At 40.4% G+C, this 16287-nt stretch overlaps 1 protein-coding gene across 2 annotated transcripts in view; it reads left to right on the forward strand.

Annotated features, from left to right (window-relative positions):
• HECW2 (HECT, C2 and WW domain containing E3 ubiquitin protein ligase 2) overlaps window positions 1-16287 on the forward strand; it is a 114315-nt gene that overhangs the window by 22377 nt on the left and 75651 nt on the right. The window contains exons 1-2 of one of the 2 annotated variants that reach the window (XM_065637258.1): window positions 13020-13043; window positions 14500-14840. In XM_065637258.1, coding sequence (XP_065493330.1) covers window positions 14549-14840 — 292 coding nt within the window. In that variant the 5' untranslated portion in view covers window positions 13020-13043; window positions 14500-14548. Of the gene's footprint in view, window positions 1-13019; window positions 13044-14499; window positions 14841-16287 lie in introns of those variants that run through there. The other variant, XM_065637257.1, reaches the window with a different exon arrangement.

Below are 16287 nucleotides of genomic sequence, written 5' to 3' on the forward strand. Positions count from 1 at the left end.
TTTTCACCACTCTGTTTCCTCCCCTTCCTGCTCCCTACTATAGATCCTAAATCCTGCCTCCTAAGAATTTAAATTCTCTTAGAAACACATGCCTATTATTCTTATGTGGAGTCGTTGCGAGAGGTAAAATAGATTTTGTATTTCCAGTATCTCACCTACTTCTGTTTTCACCTTGAACAAAAATAATGGTGTGTTCTGCAATGCAGGGTGTCTGCACCATTGTGTTGGCTAATTGAAAATGGTAACGCTTTAAACAAACAAACAAAAACCAGCCACCCCCCCCAGCACAACTGTTTAATGCCCACGAGGTGGCTGATTGTGTGAAGCTGAATATTCCACTGTGGAGCTATTAATAATAGAAAAGGTTAGTCATATCTGAACCGTGACTGTGGATGCACAATGGGATCGTTGTGAGTTCTCGGTAAGGACAAACAGCCGCCGTAGCTGTGACTTTTATGCCTCTTACGAGTTCAGGCTTAGGGGTGCTTATAGGAGATGACATCTCCAAAGTGGAAATTTAAACTGAGTAAAATATTTGCTACATTAAATGCCTTTTTGAGGATAATGTTTCACTGTCCACACTGATACTGGGTAACATTAAACTGCATTTTACTGCGTGCCCCACCAAATACAATGGGCAGGCAGATTTGTGCCTTAACACAGAAAGTTTAGGCCGTCTGTTGTGTAGATTGTAAACAGGTTTTAGGCAGGAGAGCCCCTGCGTTCGCTGTGTGCGCAAGAGAACAAGTGGGAGTATTTGAAGAGTGGAATGAAAGAATTGCAGATTCTGGTTAGCTGCAAAAGGCCGGTGACATGACATAGAATGGGGAAAATGTAATTTTCTGACCCGCTAGAAAGTTCTCTGGTAGATCTGTGGCAGTATTTTCTGATCTTTTAATTACTGTGCCTCTCCCTTTGCAAAACAGTCTGTCCAACGGCTAAATGCGCTATTAACACATTTTAACCGCCTATCGGTTTGCTTTTGTGTAACCTCTGCTCCCTGTACGTCTGCAGGTCAGCAGCACCAGCTGCCCCTCGCACTGATGTCCGGCGCTGGGCGAGCGACGAGGTCGATTCCAGACCCAGCTCGGCTCATCGGCGCGCACGGGCAGGCTGGCGATGGAGCTCAGGGCTCAGAGGTTATCAGCTACCTCACTGAAATTCACAGCCAAGAAAGCAAATTTTAAATCTTTTGCGGTCATGCAATACTTCAGCTTTGAAACTGCCCATTGTTACTTCTGCCAAACTTTTGTCTTTATTTATTATAAGTATTTAGCAGTTTGCTTTGAAGATTGGAATATTATCCTAGGGATTTTCGTTTGCAGATCTCAACACTTGGCATTCTAATCGTACCTTTGCTAGGTCTTTTATTACCATTTGCTTCAGAACTATAGCTCTACGGTAAGGTACTAAGGAAGAAGTACAATTACAGTGATGATCCACATTTACGCTGCCAGTCCACTGCACTACAGATTGGTTTTGCCAGCACAGCACTTTTGGTGCTAATTTTCTACAAGATGCCAGGAAGGAAAGCAATAGGTTTCAGAAAGTTATTTTCATAGAAAGCAGTTGGCATCCGTGTATGTTGTGTATATGTATATATGCTGTGTTAGGTTGGATGCGATCATAAAGCAATTTTTTTTTTTGAACTGATAAGAAATATTAGAAAATAAGTGTGTTTGAGAATAGCATGTTTTATAATGGAAGCTCTGTTTTTGTTCTAGATGAGATACAGCATCTGATGGGAGGTCAACGACACGGTTATATCTGTTCCTCTGTGACCAAGGAGAAACAGATTTAAAGTAATTATATTTGTGTTGATGACTTTCAGAATAGTCTGCTTTGTTTCCTGCAGTCGGTACTAGTGGAAACCTGGATATTTCTATGATTGATTTCCAGTGAATTTCTTCTACTGATCACAAACTGGTGACTCAGTGTTATGACACTTGGATCCCAAACTCTTGCAGTGTCCAGGAGGGATATTAATTAGAAGTGACCTCATCTGGTTAACATTGGGTTAGTACTGGCGACTTGCCGAGCTGTTTTCAGCGGTTTTCCAGCTTTCCCAGCTGCAGTTGCCATCACTGGTGTGTGTTGGAGTCTTGCAGGGTGTTACTAAAGGCTTCCAGGGAGCTTTTTGGGTGAACGATCTGATTCCCCAGTGTCTGCAAAGCTGGTGGCGCTTCAGAGCAGACCTGTGTTGTCACTGGACACGGTTGTGACGGCCAGAATAGCTAATTTCTGATGGGGTTCGTGACTTTCTGAAGTGTCCAGTTTCTGGGTTCTATCAGCAAGTTTTAAAAAGTGTTTTTCTGTTCTATCATTGCTTTGTCTAAGAGCTGGTATTCTTTTGCAGCTCTAGCATCCTTCCTGAGTTTTTGATGTGGGGAGCTGTAAGATTTGGTTGTATTTGAACCTGAGGTTTGTGTACATGTTGCAGGTGGGGTAGGATTGTTAGTGAAGTACAACAACATCCTCCACCTGATGCTGCTGCCGCTGGTTAGGAAACACAGCTTAAACTTGCAATTCGGCAACCCAATGGAAGGTAGTTGCCTAAACCTAACATTTTTTTATTATTGAGCTACTGTAATGACATCTTAGGGATAAAACTATTTAATAGTAATAATTAGTAATTTAACTGTAACCGTATGGTCACATCATTTATTAGACAAAAAAAAAATCAAAGCAGTCTCAGACTACATAGAAAACTGCAGTGTTGGTAGGAGAATTCATTTGTATGTCTTAAAATAATGATGTAATTTTGGCAAACTATGAAGTCCTATCAGGATGCAGGTATTTGGTTTTAGTGATTTCTTTTTAATTCTGCTCAGTACTAACCTACAGCAGAGGCTGGCTGTGACAATTTGGCATGAGTGCAGGCCTGACACAGAACCAGAAAGCTGCATTGCATCTTACTTCTTTGGGAAGGTCACCCCGTGAAGTTAAATTCCAAATGTGGGAAAATGCAGGGACATTTACATTAGCAGTAAAAAACCTCAGTCCCAGTGCGAGTTGGGCATCTGGCCGCCAGATTTCTATTTTTTCCCCTTTTCTCCTCTCCCCTTTTCTCCTCTCCCCTTTTCTCTTCTCCCCTTTTCCTCCCCTTTCCCTTCCTTCTTTTTTTGAGGGGAAGAGGGTGCTCTTTCTTCAAATTCCCATTGATGCTTTAAAAATCAATGAATACATAAAATTTATGAATGCATAATAGAAACCTCTCAGCTGCATCCAATGTTACTGTTCTCTGGGGCCAGATTCTGCCTCAGATGTGCAAAGTGGTACCCAGAGAGGAGGTGGTTCATCCCCCGTTGTCACCGTCACTACCCAAATTATCGGCTAAAATCAAAGGCGATGTTCCTGTTTGAGTCCCTGATTTTCACAAGTAATCCAGCTGTAGGAATTCTTGCGCTTGGTGCAAGGTTAGTAACCGTGTTTTTAAACTGTATTTTTAAAACTTGGTATTCAGAGGGTGCATAGAGCAATGGCTGCTCTAGGACAAACTGGGTTTTTAAGGCTGAACTGTGTTGGAGCAAATAGGTTGTTGGTGGGTCATGGTGCCACAGAGTCCTTTCAAGGTACTAGGAAAGGCCCGAGGGGCGTTAGGAAAGAATCTCATCCTGCCATTGTACAGAAATCAGATATTGAGAGACAACTTGTTCTGGATGAGGACAGAAAAGAGACAAACAGGCCTAATATTGTTCCGGATGAAAAATCCTAAACTTTGCAATTAAAAAAACCCCACCACTGCCACCAAAAACCAACTGAACAAAAAATCCATCACAAAAAAAAAGGCCCTCGGCTGTCCCCCAGTCCCAAACACCTGGATCCTGGATGGTCAGGGGAAGGGGGTTGTTTGAAGCCCAAAATGCACCTGTGTTTAGTAAAGGCACCAAAATAAGGAAAGATCTCAATGTTGTGATGTGGTTTGGTTTTTTTTTTCCTGGTTCTGTGTATTTTTACAGCTGTGGTGAAAGACAGATTGTCTCTGAAACGTCTGAAAAAATCTGTGTTTCTGATCACTCTGACTAAAGTGTGTCATAGGAAAAACAAACGTAAATCTCGAGGTTCTACTAGGATGGAGCTCTAAGGGAGGAAGAAAAACGTGCTTTGACCATAATATTTGAGCTTCCAGAAAGTCATGTCAGTTTTACTCTGAAGTAGTAGTTGTATCTCTATGAAAACCTGAAATTCTAAATTGTCTTCACAAACACTAACCCAAGGACATTTCAGTGAAGGTCGCTGTTGTGTTGTCGCACCTTTGGTACTGAACCCCAGAAAAAAAAGATGGAAATGGTAATAGGTGATACAAACATTTTTGGTTTGATAAACTGTTATTTAAAACTTCGTATTTATCCATAAAAAGCTGAACATTAGGTCTGCTGTAAGGGGGTGATGTGCTGTTTGTTTGTTTAAATTAGGAATGTATCTGACGTGGATTAAATTACTTTTTGTTGTTATACATTTAAAAAAATAGAGAAAATTCAAAATCAAACCAGGATTATTTTTATAGTACAGATTTCAGAGTAATTTAAGAAGATACTAGAACGCAGCGTTGTATCATTTCTTTGGTTTTGTTTTCTTTTGCCACACAGCATTAGCAACGGCTTTGATTTAAATAGAGCGAAGCCATTTTAAAAGCGTGAGTACACAAGCCAAAACATATTTAAAAAAAAAAAAAAAAAAATTCCTCAACATGAATAAGTGTAGGAAATTTAGGCCTCCAGATGAGATTGTCCTAACGTTTGTTTCTGTATTTTAGTGGTATGTGTGTTGGGGTTTTTTGGCTGTATTTATAAACACTGATTTCAATCTTGTTCCGTTTCCTGGAAGCACCTACGCCCTGGGCTGGGTTTATATGGGATTGTGGTGCGTTCCACAATCGCTCGCTCGCTCGCAGCCAGAATTAGCACAGTTTTATTAAAATCTTTTGTTCATTTCTATCTGCCATGTGACATGATGTTAGAAACGAATGTTAAAATCCAAACAGAATATGTGGATTTGTTGCATTTGCGTAATTTTAGACTTGAAGGAAATGGGGAGAATATGAGTATTTTGTTTTTTAAATGAAAGATTTAAGATTAAAAACGAAATATTTGAATAGTTATTTCAATTTTATTTAAGTCTAGTGGTTACATCTGCTGCTGTTTGTTATTTTTTCAAGTGGACTCTTTCTAAACACGAATTGGGGATGGGGACGAGAGACGTGTTCCTGCTGATAGATGGGTGGGCAGAACATGAAAACCCACAGTTTGCCACAGATTCCTTCAAACCTCATGGCAGAGGGTTGAGATCTTCAGAATCCTTTATGCCTGGATCCCAGAGGCTTTTTTTGTGTGTGTAACGCTGAATTTGGGCCAATGACAACGATGTAAAAATGCAGAGCGAGAGAGTCCTTTTAGCACTGGCCCACTTCTCACAGGATGAAGATGAAGTGGAAATTGTACAGCCTGGAGAAATCCTGTGAGACATGGCTCTATTTTTAGCTATACTTATTAAAAACTCATGCATACTTAATAGCAAAAGTGATGATCCATAGTAGGCCTCATCTTTATATAGCCCATTTTGTATTGTTGTCTTTTCATTAATTGCTCGTTTAGATTCTGAAGGATTTCTGCTTCATTTCATGCACAAACTGGGGAAGGCGGCAAATGCAGCAGTAAACCTGCAAGAAAAAGAATTACCGTTTGCGATCGCTGAACGAAATAATGAATTGTAATGTGTACTCAGAAGGCAGGGAAGCGTGGGCGGTGATGGCTGTGGCATCTTGAGCTCCCCAGTGGCCGGTGTTCCAGCTGAAAGAATTTTATCGTATAGAGAACAGAGAGCAGACATGGATCTGTGTGCTGGCTGCGCTTGCAGGTGATGCTGGTGTGTCACTTACCCCAGGGGTATCAGGTTTGACTGTAGCTAGATATAAATCTGAGTTCCTTTTACTAAAATGATGAAGTATGCTACTTCTTAAATTATCCAGCTAAACCGTTTGCTTACAATTATTTAAGCAGTGTTCTCAAAAAGACAGTAAAGTGTAAGAAGTCTATCATAGTGTTCAATGATGAAATTCGGAGCTAAAATACGTTTCTGGGAAAAAATCTGAAGAAAGATATAAAATTGCAATTTGCATTTCTTTAAAACAAGTTGTTAGACCTGGAAATGTTTGTGTGTTGTTATTTTCTGGTTTGCAAAAGGCAACCAACAGATGCGGTTTGGTTTAGAGCCGATATGTGGTATTAGAAGTGATGTGTCCTGTAAGCACAGAATCATCTGCACCTCAGTACACAGCCCTCCTGACCTTCTGCTTGGATTTATTGAAGCTGGAAATCAGCATCTGTGTATAACACAGACGAAGAGTACAAACAGAATGCAAACAGCTGGGGTTTTTTCCTTATTCTGGGCTCTTTTTTGCAGGTTACAAATAAACAGTTTAAAAGAGGTAGAGCAGGTAAGGTTTGTGGAGGGGGAACATCTCTAGTTTCTGCAAAGATTATATACTTCTTTGATTCTCTGCAATATTTGTAGCTTAATATACTAAACATAATCAGCACTGCATTTTGGCAGTGTGTTACTGTGATAATGCTCTAAGTTCTGCTCAAAAAATATATATGAGCATGGGGCTTCATTTTTACCTTTTAGCTACAGGTTCTTAAGCGGTTTGAAGTGTTACGAAGAAAAGCTGATTAAAGGAAATTCCTAGTGAATACTGTTATTCCTAGATTCACTAGGAATTTCCTTTAATCGGCTTTTCTTCGTAACAAAATACCATAGTTTTGAAATGGTTTTGCTAATGGCACCTCCTCCTTGAAGACATACCTTGCACCATCCTGCTGATTTCAGGGATGTCTTTGGTAGCTGATTGCTCAGGATATTATGAAGCAAAAATCTCTGTTAAACTGTGGGCAAGCAGAAGTGGTCTGATGTTTTATTTCTGCTGTAAGAGTCCCCTCAAATCTTTAGGGAAATGCAGCTTTTTTGGGGGAGCAGGAGGTTGGAAATTTGAATGTATGCTGATGGATGGTTAAATTCACCCTAGCAAAATTTGTCAGTTTTTAAAAATGATTGTTTCCTGTTTTCCCAATCTACTGATGGTATCTATAGTTTTATTTATAAGACTTAGGTACACAAAGCTCTGGGTTGGTTTTGTTTTTAATTTTACTTTGTTCTTTAAGGAGACCAAGTGAGTCTTTTTTTTGAATGTCTTCCACCCCACTTCGCAGTCAGTTTTACCAGGCGAGAATCAGGGGAAATCACTTATCTACAGACTGCTGGGAACTCTTTTTTTATTTCACTTTTAGTCTGCTAGCATGTTTCAGTTAAGAATTCTTGAATTTGAAGTTGGTGAATATATGTTTTATACAAAGAAATGCCATTTTTCAAGTTGATAATACCCCCTTTGTGGCAAAAATGAATAAATAACATGAGGAATTGATGTGCTGCATTGAGAACATTCCTGTGTTTCCTGGTAACGTGGGAATCTCTCAGCATGAGAAATGTACCTGTTCTGTGGGGGTTTGATACCATTTCACTGAGTGAAATCAGTTTTACATGGTGGAAAACGGAGCTTGGACAGGCTTGATAATGGGAATGATTTTAATGGATTTGGACCTGGATGGGTGGGATGGTGAACATTCATTCATACTCACTGTGTATTCCAAGAATTTCTATCAGTATAGAACAGATTTCTAGCTTAAAATGGAACAAAAATAAATTATACAATCCGTATTGCACGGTATATATGCTAGCTTTTAATAACTGCCAAATAAATACTTAAATAGGAATTGCTACAGTGCAGCTGTCGTTTATGGATGTGACACTCACTGAGCAGGATCTGCATTGGTACGGATTGCAGGGACTTGGAATCAAACTGCAGAACTACTCTGATAGTCAGTAGTAAATAATTGTACTCCTTTTATAAATGGCTTTTTGAATGGTGGCTTTTTTGGCCTGGCATGTTTCCTTTTTTTTTTTCCCCCAAAGGAACACATCTTTTCTTTGCTGTTTGTCAGGCTTTTTGGCATTCTAGTCTATCTTCTGGTTACGCATTTATTTACTTTCCTGGACAGACAAAAGCTAAATTGTTCTTTTCTGTAAAAGTTCTGTATTCAGGTCTTTACTGTCTCTTGTGAAGAAACCTTGGGAGAAGACGTAGTAATTGGAGAGCTCTGGGCTGGTGCTGCTGATGTTCTGGAACTCCTAAAGACAGGAGGGACTTTCAACAGAGTTCAATGGGCTACTCATTTTTCTGGCCATTAATATATTCTTGCAGGCTTTCACATATGCATATATTACAGTTTATTCACAGAATAATTAAATTCACATTTTCCCATCCTATAGCTTCTCATGGAGATTATATTCTGTCTTTCTGGTATAGACATTTGAAGGAGTCTCTACTTTAGATGGATGGTGTGACCTGACATCAAAAGGCTAAACTGAGAGCAACTGCATCAGTACTTCAAGCGAAATTCTTCAGGACACCCAATCGACAGCAGCTAGCAGCAGATATATTAGTGTCACGAACACTGAAGATCAAAACTCTGGCAGTGGGGATTCTGATTTTAAAGTTTTTATAGAGTAATATTGTATGGTGAATTATGCAAGGCCGTAGTTTCCTGGTACAGTGGGTCTGTACCCATGACTGTACCTCCGGTCTCTTCTGCCTCATTTGTGAACTCAGCTCTTTGAGGGGAGGTGCTGCTGCTCAGGTTACTGAAATAAATGAACTTGGGTACAGTAGTTGCCACTCCAGGAGGAGGTTGAGGGGCTGTATAATACACACAGAGTGTAGCCTCGTGGCTATGAAATTGTGCTGAAATTTCCAGTCAAGTTTTGTTTCTTCATGTGCATAGAGGATAAGAGTGTATCTGGTATGTTCCGCTTACATTTATGTCCAGTTCTTGTATTGCAGCTTCCAGTGAAAGATGGAGATGAATTTTAGGCCACAGGCATCCTCTTGTAGTCTGCAGAGCAATACTCAGATACATCTGCAGGCCAGCCAGAAAGGATTGTGTAAACCCCCCATAACCTTCTCAGTTTCTTTGCTCTTTCAACAGAGCTTCTGTGTGCGAGAATTAATACAATGAGTTTTACCAAAAGCAGAGCGGTGCCTGATGGGCTACGGAACAGGGTGAGCAGAGCTGTCAGAAAGCTGCAGAACCCTTTGAACTGCTGGTCTTCACAACAGGCTTGAGCAGCAACTTCTGCCTCACGTAAGGGAGTCGCAGTTGGCGAGGTGGGAGTTGTAAGCCTTCCTCAAGCAGCTAAGGAAACATGATGAGTGACATTGGTTTCCAGCTTTTGTTTGCCACGAAGATGTATAAGGACTGACTTTAAAATTGAACTGTACAAAAATGAGTTGACAGGGTCTAAAATAGGTATTCTGTTACACTCGGAATTAACAGAGTTATTCTCTGGCCAAATAATGTGCCACATAGACTGGTTTTGTATTGTTTTTTAAATACATATTTATGCTGAACTGTATGCTTCTTTCCTTTAGGGAAGATTTTCAGCCAGTCTAAATTACATGGTGGATTTGTAATCTGAGCTGATGTTGAACATCTGAGCTGAGTCACCAGGTTTGAGTCCAAAGGAGACTGGAGCACGCACACTTTCTCTCTCTTTCTTTTTTCTCCTCCCTCTCGTGTATGGCAACATCCCTGCAAAATTTCAGCACAAAAATTTTTAGCTTTACCTTAAAACGTCTGAATACAGTTTCCAGAAGGAAATTCTGGTTTTGTTGAGTTCATCTCTTTGTCTCGGGCAAAATCAGTTACTGATGATCTTGCTTGAAAGCTCTTCAGTCTTGAGAGCAGGATAAGTGCAGACAGGTTAAGCACGAGTTAATCATATGGTGAAGCATCACCTAGCTTCTTAGGCAGGGTTTGCAGCCAACAGTGAATATTGACTGTTCTGCTTTTAGCAAGTTTGAAGCCAGAGTATGGATAGCTGCAAATGGACTGTAGTGATACCTTATCCCAGAAAACAGGCTAGTTTTGAGTTCTGTGCAGAGAAAATCCTCAAATTCCGAGTTTATTGAAGAAGCGTTGTCTCAGCCATGTAGAGCTCAGAGCTGGTCAGTCTGAGCCCTTTATTGTAGCATTTTATAAATCTTTGTACCGAATAAAGCAATGTCATGCAGTATAACTGGGAAAACAGCACGCTTTCTGTTCTTCGTATTCTTATTGTGTTCTTTTGCCTGTATAATTACGTGGATCGCTTATCTCGGCATGGAAGTGGCATTTGAGAGACGAACCAAGAATCATCTGAATGTGTCTAGAGAAGGGAACAGAGCTGGTGAGGGGCCGGAGCACCAGTGTGGTGGAGCGGCTGAGGGACCCGGGGGGTTCAGCTGGAGAACAGGAGCTGAGGGGAGACCTTCTGATCTCTGACCTGCCTGAAAGGAGCTTGGAGCCAGGGGGGGTCGGGCTCTGCTCCCCAGGAACAAGCGCCAGGACCAGAGGAAACGGCCTCAAGTTGCCCAGGGGTGGCCGGTCCTGCCCTGCAGCCTCAGTTTGCAGTAAATGCTGTGGGAACAGCCAGTCAGCGAGACCCGTTCGCCATGTAGGAGATTGCTACGTAAACAAGAAATGAATCATTGTTGGGAGTAACATAAACAGGGCAGCATGTGAAATCTGGTTTGTTTTGTATGGTGGGGTGGGATGTTTTTAGTTATTCCAGTGCTGGAACTCCTGTTCTTTCATTCATGTATTTTTTAAAACTATTGAATGTTTGACTGCCTGTCACAAATGGTTTCACGTTTCTTTTCTGTCTCCTCTAGTGAAGAAGGTTGGGCAAGGGGATTTTTCCTGTCTGTATTTTGTATATTATGTGGAACTTTTTCCCAGTTCTTTTTCTTCTGTGATTAGTAATCGAGGAGTATATTTAGGTAGAAATAATCATGAACTTGTGCTACTTAAAGATTAAGAGGAAATCAGTCCTATTTCTCTCTAAGCTTCTTGTCAAGTATTGAAGCAAGCGCTGTGATACAGATAAGCAGCTTTGGTATAGGTTTTACTTTTCGACTAAAATACTTTGCTACTTACTTTTGCAGGCAGGAAGGCACTGTGTAAGCTTTTCATCCATTTTTGGATGGAATTTTCAGACTGCAAATAGTTAAAACAGTGGCTCTTTTTCCCCTTCCATCTCTCCTGATGGTTTGGGTTTTATGGCAGTTGCCTTTTCCCCTTTTACAATATGCGTGTCATAGTTCTCCCTTCACAAATCTCCTTAATTAATGTCCCTGCTTACCGTGAGATCCTACGTAGCAGAGTACGGTCTGACACTAGGGCCCCTTTACAACATATTTCACTGAATTTAGAAAAATATTCTAAAAGCTTACGAGCCCTGAATTTTTGGAGGTATTTTTTCCATAATAGGAGCTCATTTACGTGTGAGTTTAACTCGTGCATTGCAAATTGATTTCAATTGCTTTAAGTTACATGATTTGTTGGGTTCATTGTTTAAATCCCAACCTTAAGACACTTGGGTTTATGAGTAGGATCAGAGAAGTTACCCAGCACTTAGATTTGTGTTTTACTTGCCTTTCGGAAACTGTTAAGATGTCCGTGATTCACCAGTGCGAGAACAACATAAGAAAATGGGCCATTGCAAGGGGGTTAATGTTTTTCTCAGGCTGTTCTCAGCTCTCAAGCCGTGGGATAGTCCTAACTACTACAAGTTAGTTCTCATGTGTCCTTAAACATGGATGAGTTTGTCCCATCTGCCACAAATAAATTTTCAATATGTTCCAACAAATGCCAGTACTGCCTTGGGTGCACTGTACAGCTCGGCAGCTGAAGGAAAATTGTTATCCCTCCTATTAAAACTTTGTCTTTAACTTGTAATCCTCCTGCATGGCACTTCTTTTGCAGTGATTTTACTGCCATAAAAATTGGAGCTCTTCCTGCCTAGGGGTACAAATCTTTCACTGTGACATTTAGGACTTAACTGTTAGCGGGTGCTATTGCCCAGATCACAAAGCAAAAAATAAAGGGGGAAAAAAAGAAAAGGGAGAGGAAGTTGGTGACTGTTTCTTATTTACCCTCTGCTCTCAAGTCACCCAGGATTTTCAGATATAGGGAATAATATTCCGCAGAGAGAAACAATACACTGACTTCCTGACTCTCATTTAAGGTCATTTTTACCAAAGTTTCCTTTTTGTCACCGACACCGGTGTTGGAGGCGGAGCGTGCGGGAACACGACAGAGGAGGGGTTAGTGAGTCCCAAAAATAAAATGTTTTGTGTACACAGCCCAGTCATTGCTAATGCCAGGAAGGACCGTGTTACGTACTTTGTGAAGGAAGTATCGTCATCTCCATGTCACTTCTGTACATGTATAATTATTGAACTCAAGTTCTGTTTCTTTCCTTTTCTGCAATATTTGATGCTGCACCATGTGCAGTGTGTGATGAACTGCATACAACTGGATGAGTTGAACTTTATTAGTTCTTAATATTTCAAAACATCTCCAATTTAAGAAAAACTGAAAAATAGCAGAAGAATTTGCGATACGCTGGAAGAGTGCATACACTGAAATGTTACTGAAAAGAAAACCAAAGATGAGTGAGAGAAGTGAAGAGGCAGGTTTTGAAGATTGGGAAGGAGGGATGAATAGGAAAAGAAAACCTTCAAAATATGAAAATGCCTTTTTTATTTATTCTTTTTTTGTTTTTAAAACAATTTTTTCTCAATCGTAATCTTGTGATCTCCAAGTGCTCTACTTGTTTTTTCTTTTTAATAACTAAATGCCTTTTGACCTCTAGAGGCAGAAGTTTCTGTTTAATGACCCAGTTGTCAGACGTTTGATGGGTGGTAGGGTGCTGTAGGTCTAATTACAGTTATAATCCTATGCAAGCCACCACCTAATCCACTCACTTCTCATGGGCTCTGCCTAATTCTGCATTACAGGCTCCCTTGCTTGAAACAGGGAACATTAGAGCAGGTGACACCTGGCACTGTCCGACAATGCCTGGGTTTATTTTAGGAGAACAAACACATCCGTGTGTGATAGCTGAAGGCTGTGGCACCAAGAAGAAAGCGCAAGAATAATACACAGGTACCTCTTATTGGCTCTTTTAATATGTGTGCATCCACACATTTTTCTTATAAGTGGTTATTCGAATGTGTGACAATAAATCTTCCTTGTGTACGTCCCTCGCAGAAGGTGCTATAGTGGAATAATGTGGTCACTGGTGAAGTTGCAGTCTGGTGAGAAATGTTGAAATAATATTTTTAAATTGTACGAAAAGTGTTAGAAGCCCAGGACTTCACCAGCCCGGTGAGCTCTGGAGTTACCACTGGGTAAGTGGGCTGGCTTGGTTTGGCTTTGGGGGAAATGGCCGGTTCCTATTCCAGGGAAGTACAGTACAGAAGATCATCTTCATGGTTTTGACTGAAAAACACATTACCAGAAAATTCAGCTGCTTCTGAAAACAAATGGTTCTGCCAAACGTGAGCTGTTTCTGTCAAATAAAGAACCAATGAGTTGATATAAAGTGCAGCTTTTGAAACAGGCAAACAGCTTTGGTCAAAGTCACAGAGCTTAGATAAGGAAACTTCCATGTTCCTCCTATGGCAAGAGGTTCCCCATCGCTGATTCCTTCTGTAAGCCGTTCTCTCTTAATATTTTGCTATTCTTGTTTTTCCGATCATTTATCTGGGATCGTGAGTGATGTGAGGCTTATTTTCAAATGCTGGTATTTTTAGTAGCCGTGGATAGTTCTGGCATGATGGGACCAGCGTGACCACGGCAGTGACAACCGCCCAGAGTGTCTCAGGGCTAGAGGAAAGCTCTGGAATTTATAACATGAGACCTCTGGTTGCTGATGGAAAAGACCAACAAAATCCGACTGCACAGACAAGCTGACAAGAGTTAATTGTATATATATCCATAGTCTAAAGTACCCCAGTCAACGGTCCGGCATGTTTTTGTATGGTACAGAGGATCTCAGAAGCTATGCTTCGTATCTTAAAAAAATAAAATCCTTCCAAACTGATTTTATAGTAGCATAAATCTGTGATACTGTGTTGCTACTGAAATATGTCCGACCTTATTAAATATCTTGAATACTTTGCTGATTCTGAACATACAGCGCTTAGAGAGTATTGTTGGAAACTAACACATCTAAATGAAAGTACGTCATATACTGCTGCGATTTCTTTGGAAGACGAGTTCATTATCTCTTCACTCTTCAGGCTACTTGCCAGACTTCAATTAGCTTTGTTACTGCGCCTGTTCTTGCTTGATAGATGCTCTTGGATGTTTTGCTTTCCGGCTTATAAATGTTATTTCATGGTGTGTGGTTAACTCTGAATTTTGTCACAAGTCTTTTTTTTTTTTTTTTTAAATTTGCACTAAGGTGACTGCAGTGGAGCAATGAAGTAAAAGAATTTACTCAGTCCATTTCAGGCTTCTGTAGGAACATTTTTGCACTAATGCCTCTCCATTTAATATTTGAGTGAGTAACCTGCTGTCTCACTGTGACACTTTATTTTTTTCTTCTTCATGATAGATCTCTGAACAACAACTTCTTCACGTAAACTGCCAGCGGTGGAGAAGAGATGGCCAGTTCAGCCCGCGAACACCTGCTTTTTGTGCGCCGGCGCAACCCGCAGCTCCGCTACACCCTGAGCCCGGAGAACCTGCAGAGTTTGGCATCTCAGGGCACCATGGCCGAGAACATGAACCTGCAACGCGCCAACAGCGACACCGACCTGGTGACCTCGGACAGCCGGTCGAGCCTGACAGCCAGTATGTACGAATACACCTTGGGGCAATCGCAGAACCTTATCATTTTCTGGGATATTAAGGAAGAAGTAGACCCGACTGACTGGATAGGACTTTATCACATAGGTAAGTCAGAGCCGTGTTGTAATATTTCGGTGTGTTTCTTGCTCTTTTGCCACTTCATCTTTTCTGAAACGCGTTCTGGCTCGCTACGTAATTAATCTAAAGTTGAGGTAAGACTGCAGAGAATTACCTTGGATTTCTCTTTGATTTTCTTAGTGCAGTGAGCTATGTAAAAACATGATTCTAATTAATGCAGATCTGGTTTCATGATGACCCCCTAGAAGATGAAATGTATTCTTCTTAAACAACAAATGTGCACACAGTTTCCTGTGTTCACCTTTGGTGGCTGGCTTACATGCTGGAAAATTCAGAATATCATATTCATCGTGTAACTTGACATGCTTACTCACCAATGTTTATACAGTTTTCTGGACAAGTAAAATCTTAATATTTGTGAAAATGTATTTTGCATAACTCTTTGATTTTGTAGAACTGAAATTGTAGCAGTTCCAAAGGAGTGAGAATTTGTGTAGAAGTACACACAATTTCTACTTACTCCTTTGGAAGCTGAGGACACTCTCTTCTTATTTGCTCAGGAGCCAGATGCTCAAGGGTGAATATATTTAAAACTAAAAGCTCCATCATTATTATTATCATTATTATTATTAATAACAACAACAACAACAATAGTAATAATATATTCAATGTAGTTACTTGAGATTATCCATCCTGTTCTTTCTTTAAAATGAAAACCATTTCTCTTGCAAAATTCCTCTCCTCTGGCACTGGCTCCTGAAGGCAGCGAAGATTGTGCGTGGTTGCTAATGTGAGACAACATGTACCCCCATGTCCGCCCATGTCTCTAGGAAAGCACCGTTTTTCAAGGAGCTAGGAACAGAAAAAGGCAAATATTTTGCTCTTATTTATTTACAGAAACAAAAGCACGGTTCTGTGGCTTTTTTCTTATGTTGGTTGTAGAATTGACTGTCATGAAAGATGGATCAGTGTGTTTTGGGGGAAGAAAAAAGGTTGTTCATTCTGTAAATTAACAGAAGATGAAATTCTGAAAATGAACATCATTCTGTGCTCGGGCACTAGTACAGAGAGATCTGGCAAAGGTCTGAAGCAATCCAGGTAAATGTTCACTTCCAATTAATTTCATAGAATACATCCATTATAAGAGGAATTGAAAATGACACACTGGGAAACTGCCTTCCCTCTTCATTCTTTCGTTGATTCAATTAGCTGTCTCGTTAGTTTTCTATCATGAGGAAGCTGTTAGTTCTGTGCTTCCGAGTGTGGTTTTACTGCATGGAATAGTAGATGAAGATTTTTGCAAGTGCAGTACAAGCTCAGTGAAATGTTTGGCCTGCTAAGTGGTTATAAAAACAGATGTTATCTTTTTTAAAAATAAAAAAGCCTAAGCTGAGAAACACAGTATCATCTTACTCTGAAGGACTGATTTTTTTATTTTTAAGTGCGTGTGGATTTTTACCAGACTTCTGTTGGT

This window comes from Caloenas nicobarica, chromosome 6 (genome assembly GCF_036013445.1).
Source record: "Caloenas nicobarica isolate bCalNic1 chromosome 6, bCalNic1.hap1, whole genome shotgun sequence".
In the NCBI taxonomy this organism is placed as follows: domain Eukaryota; kingdom Metazoa; phylum Chordata; class Aves; order Columbiformes; family Columbidae; genus Caloenas; species Caloenas nicobarica.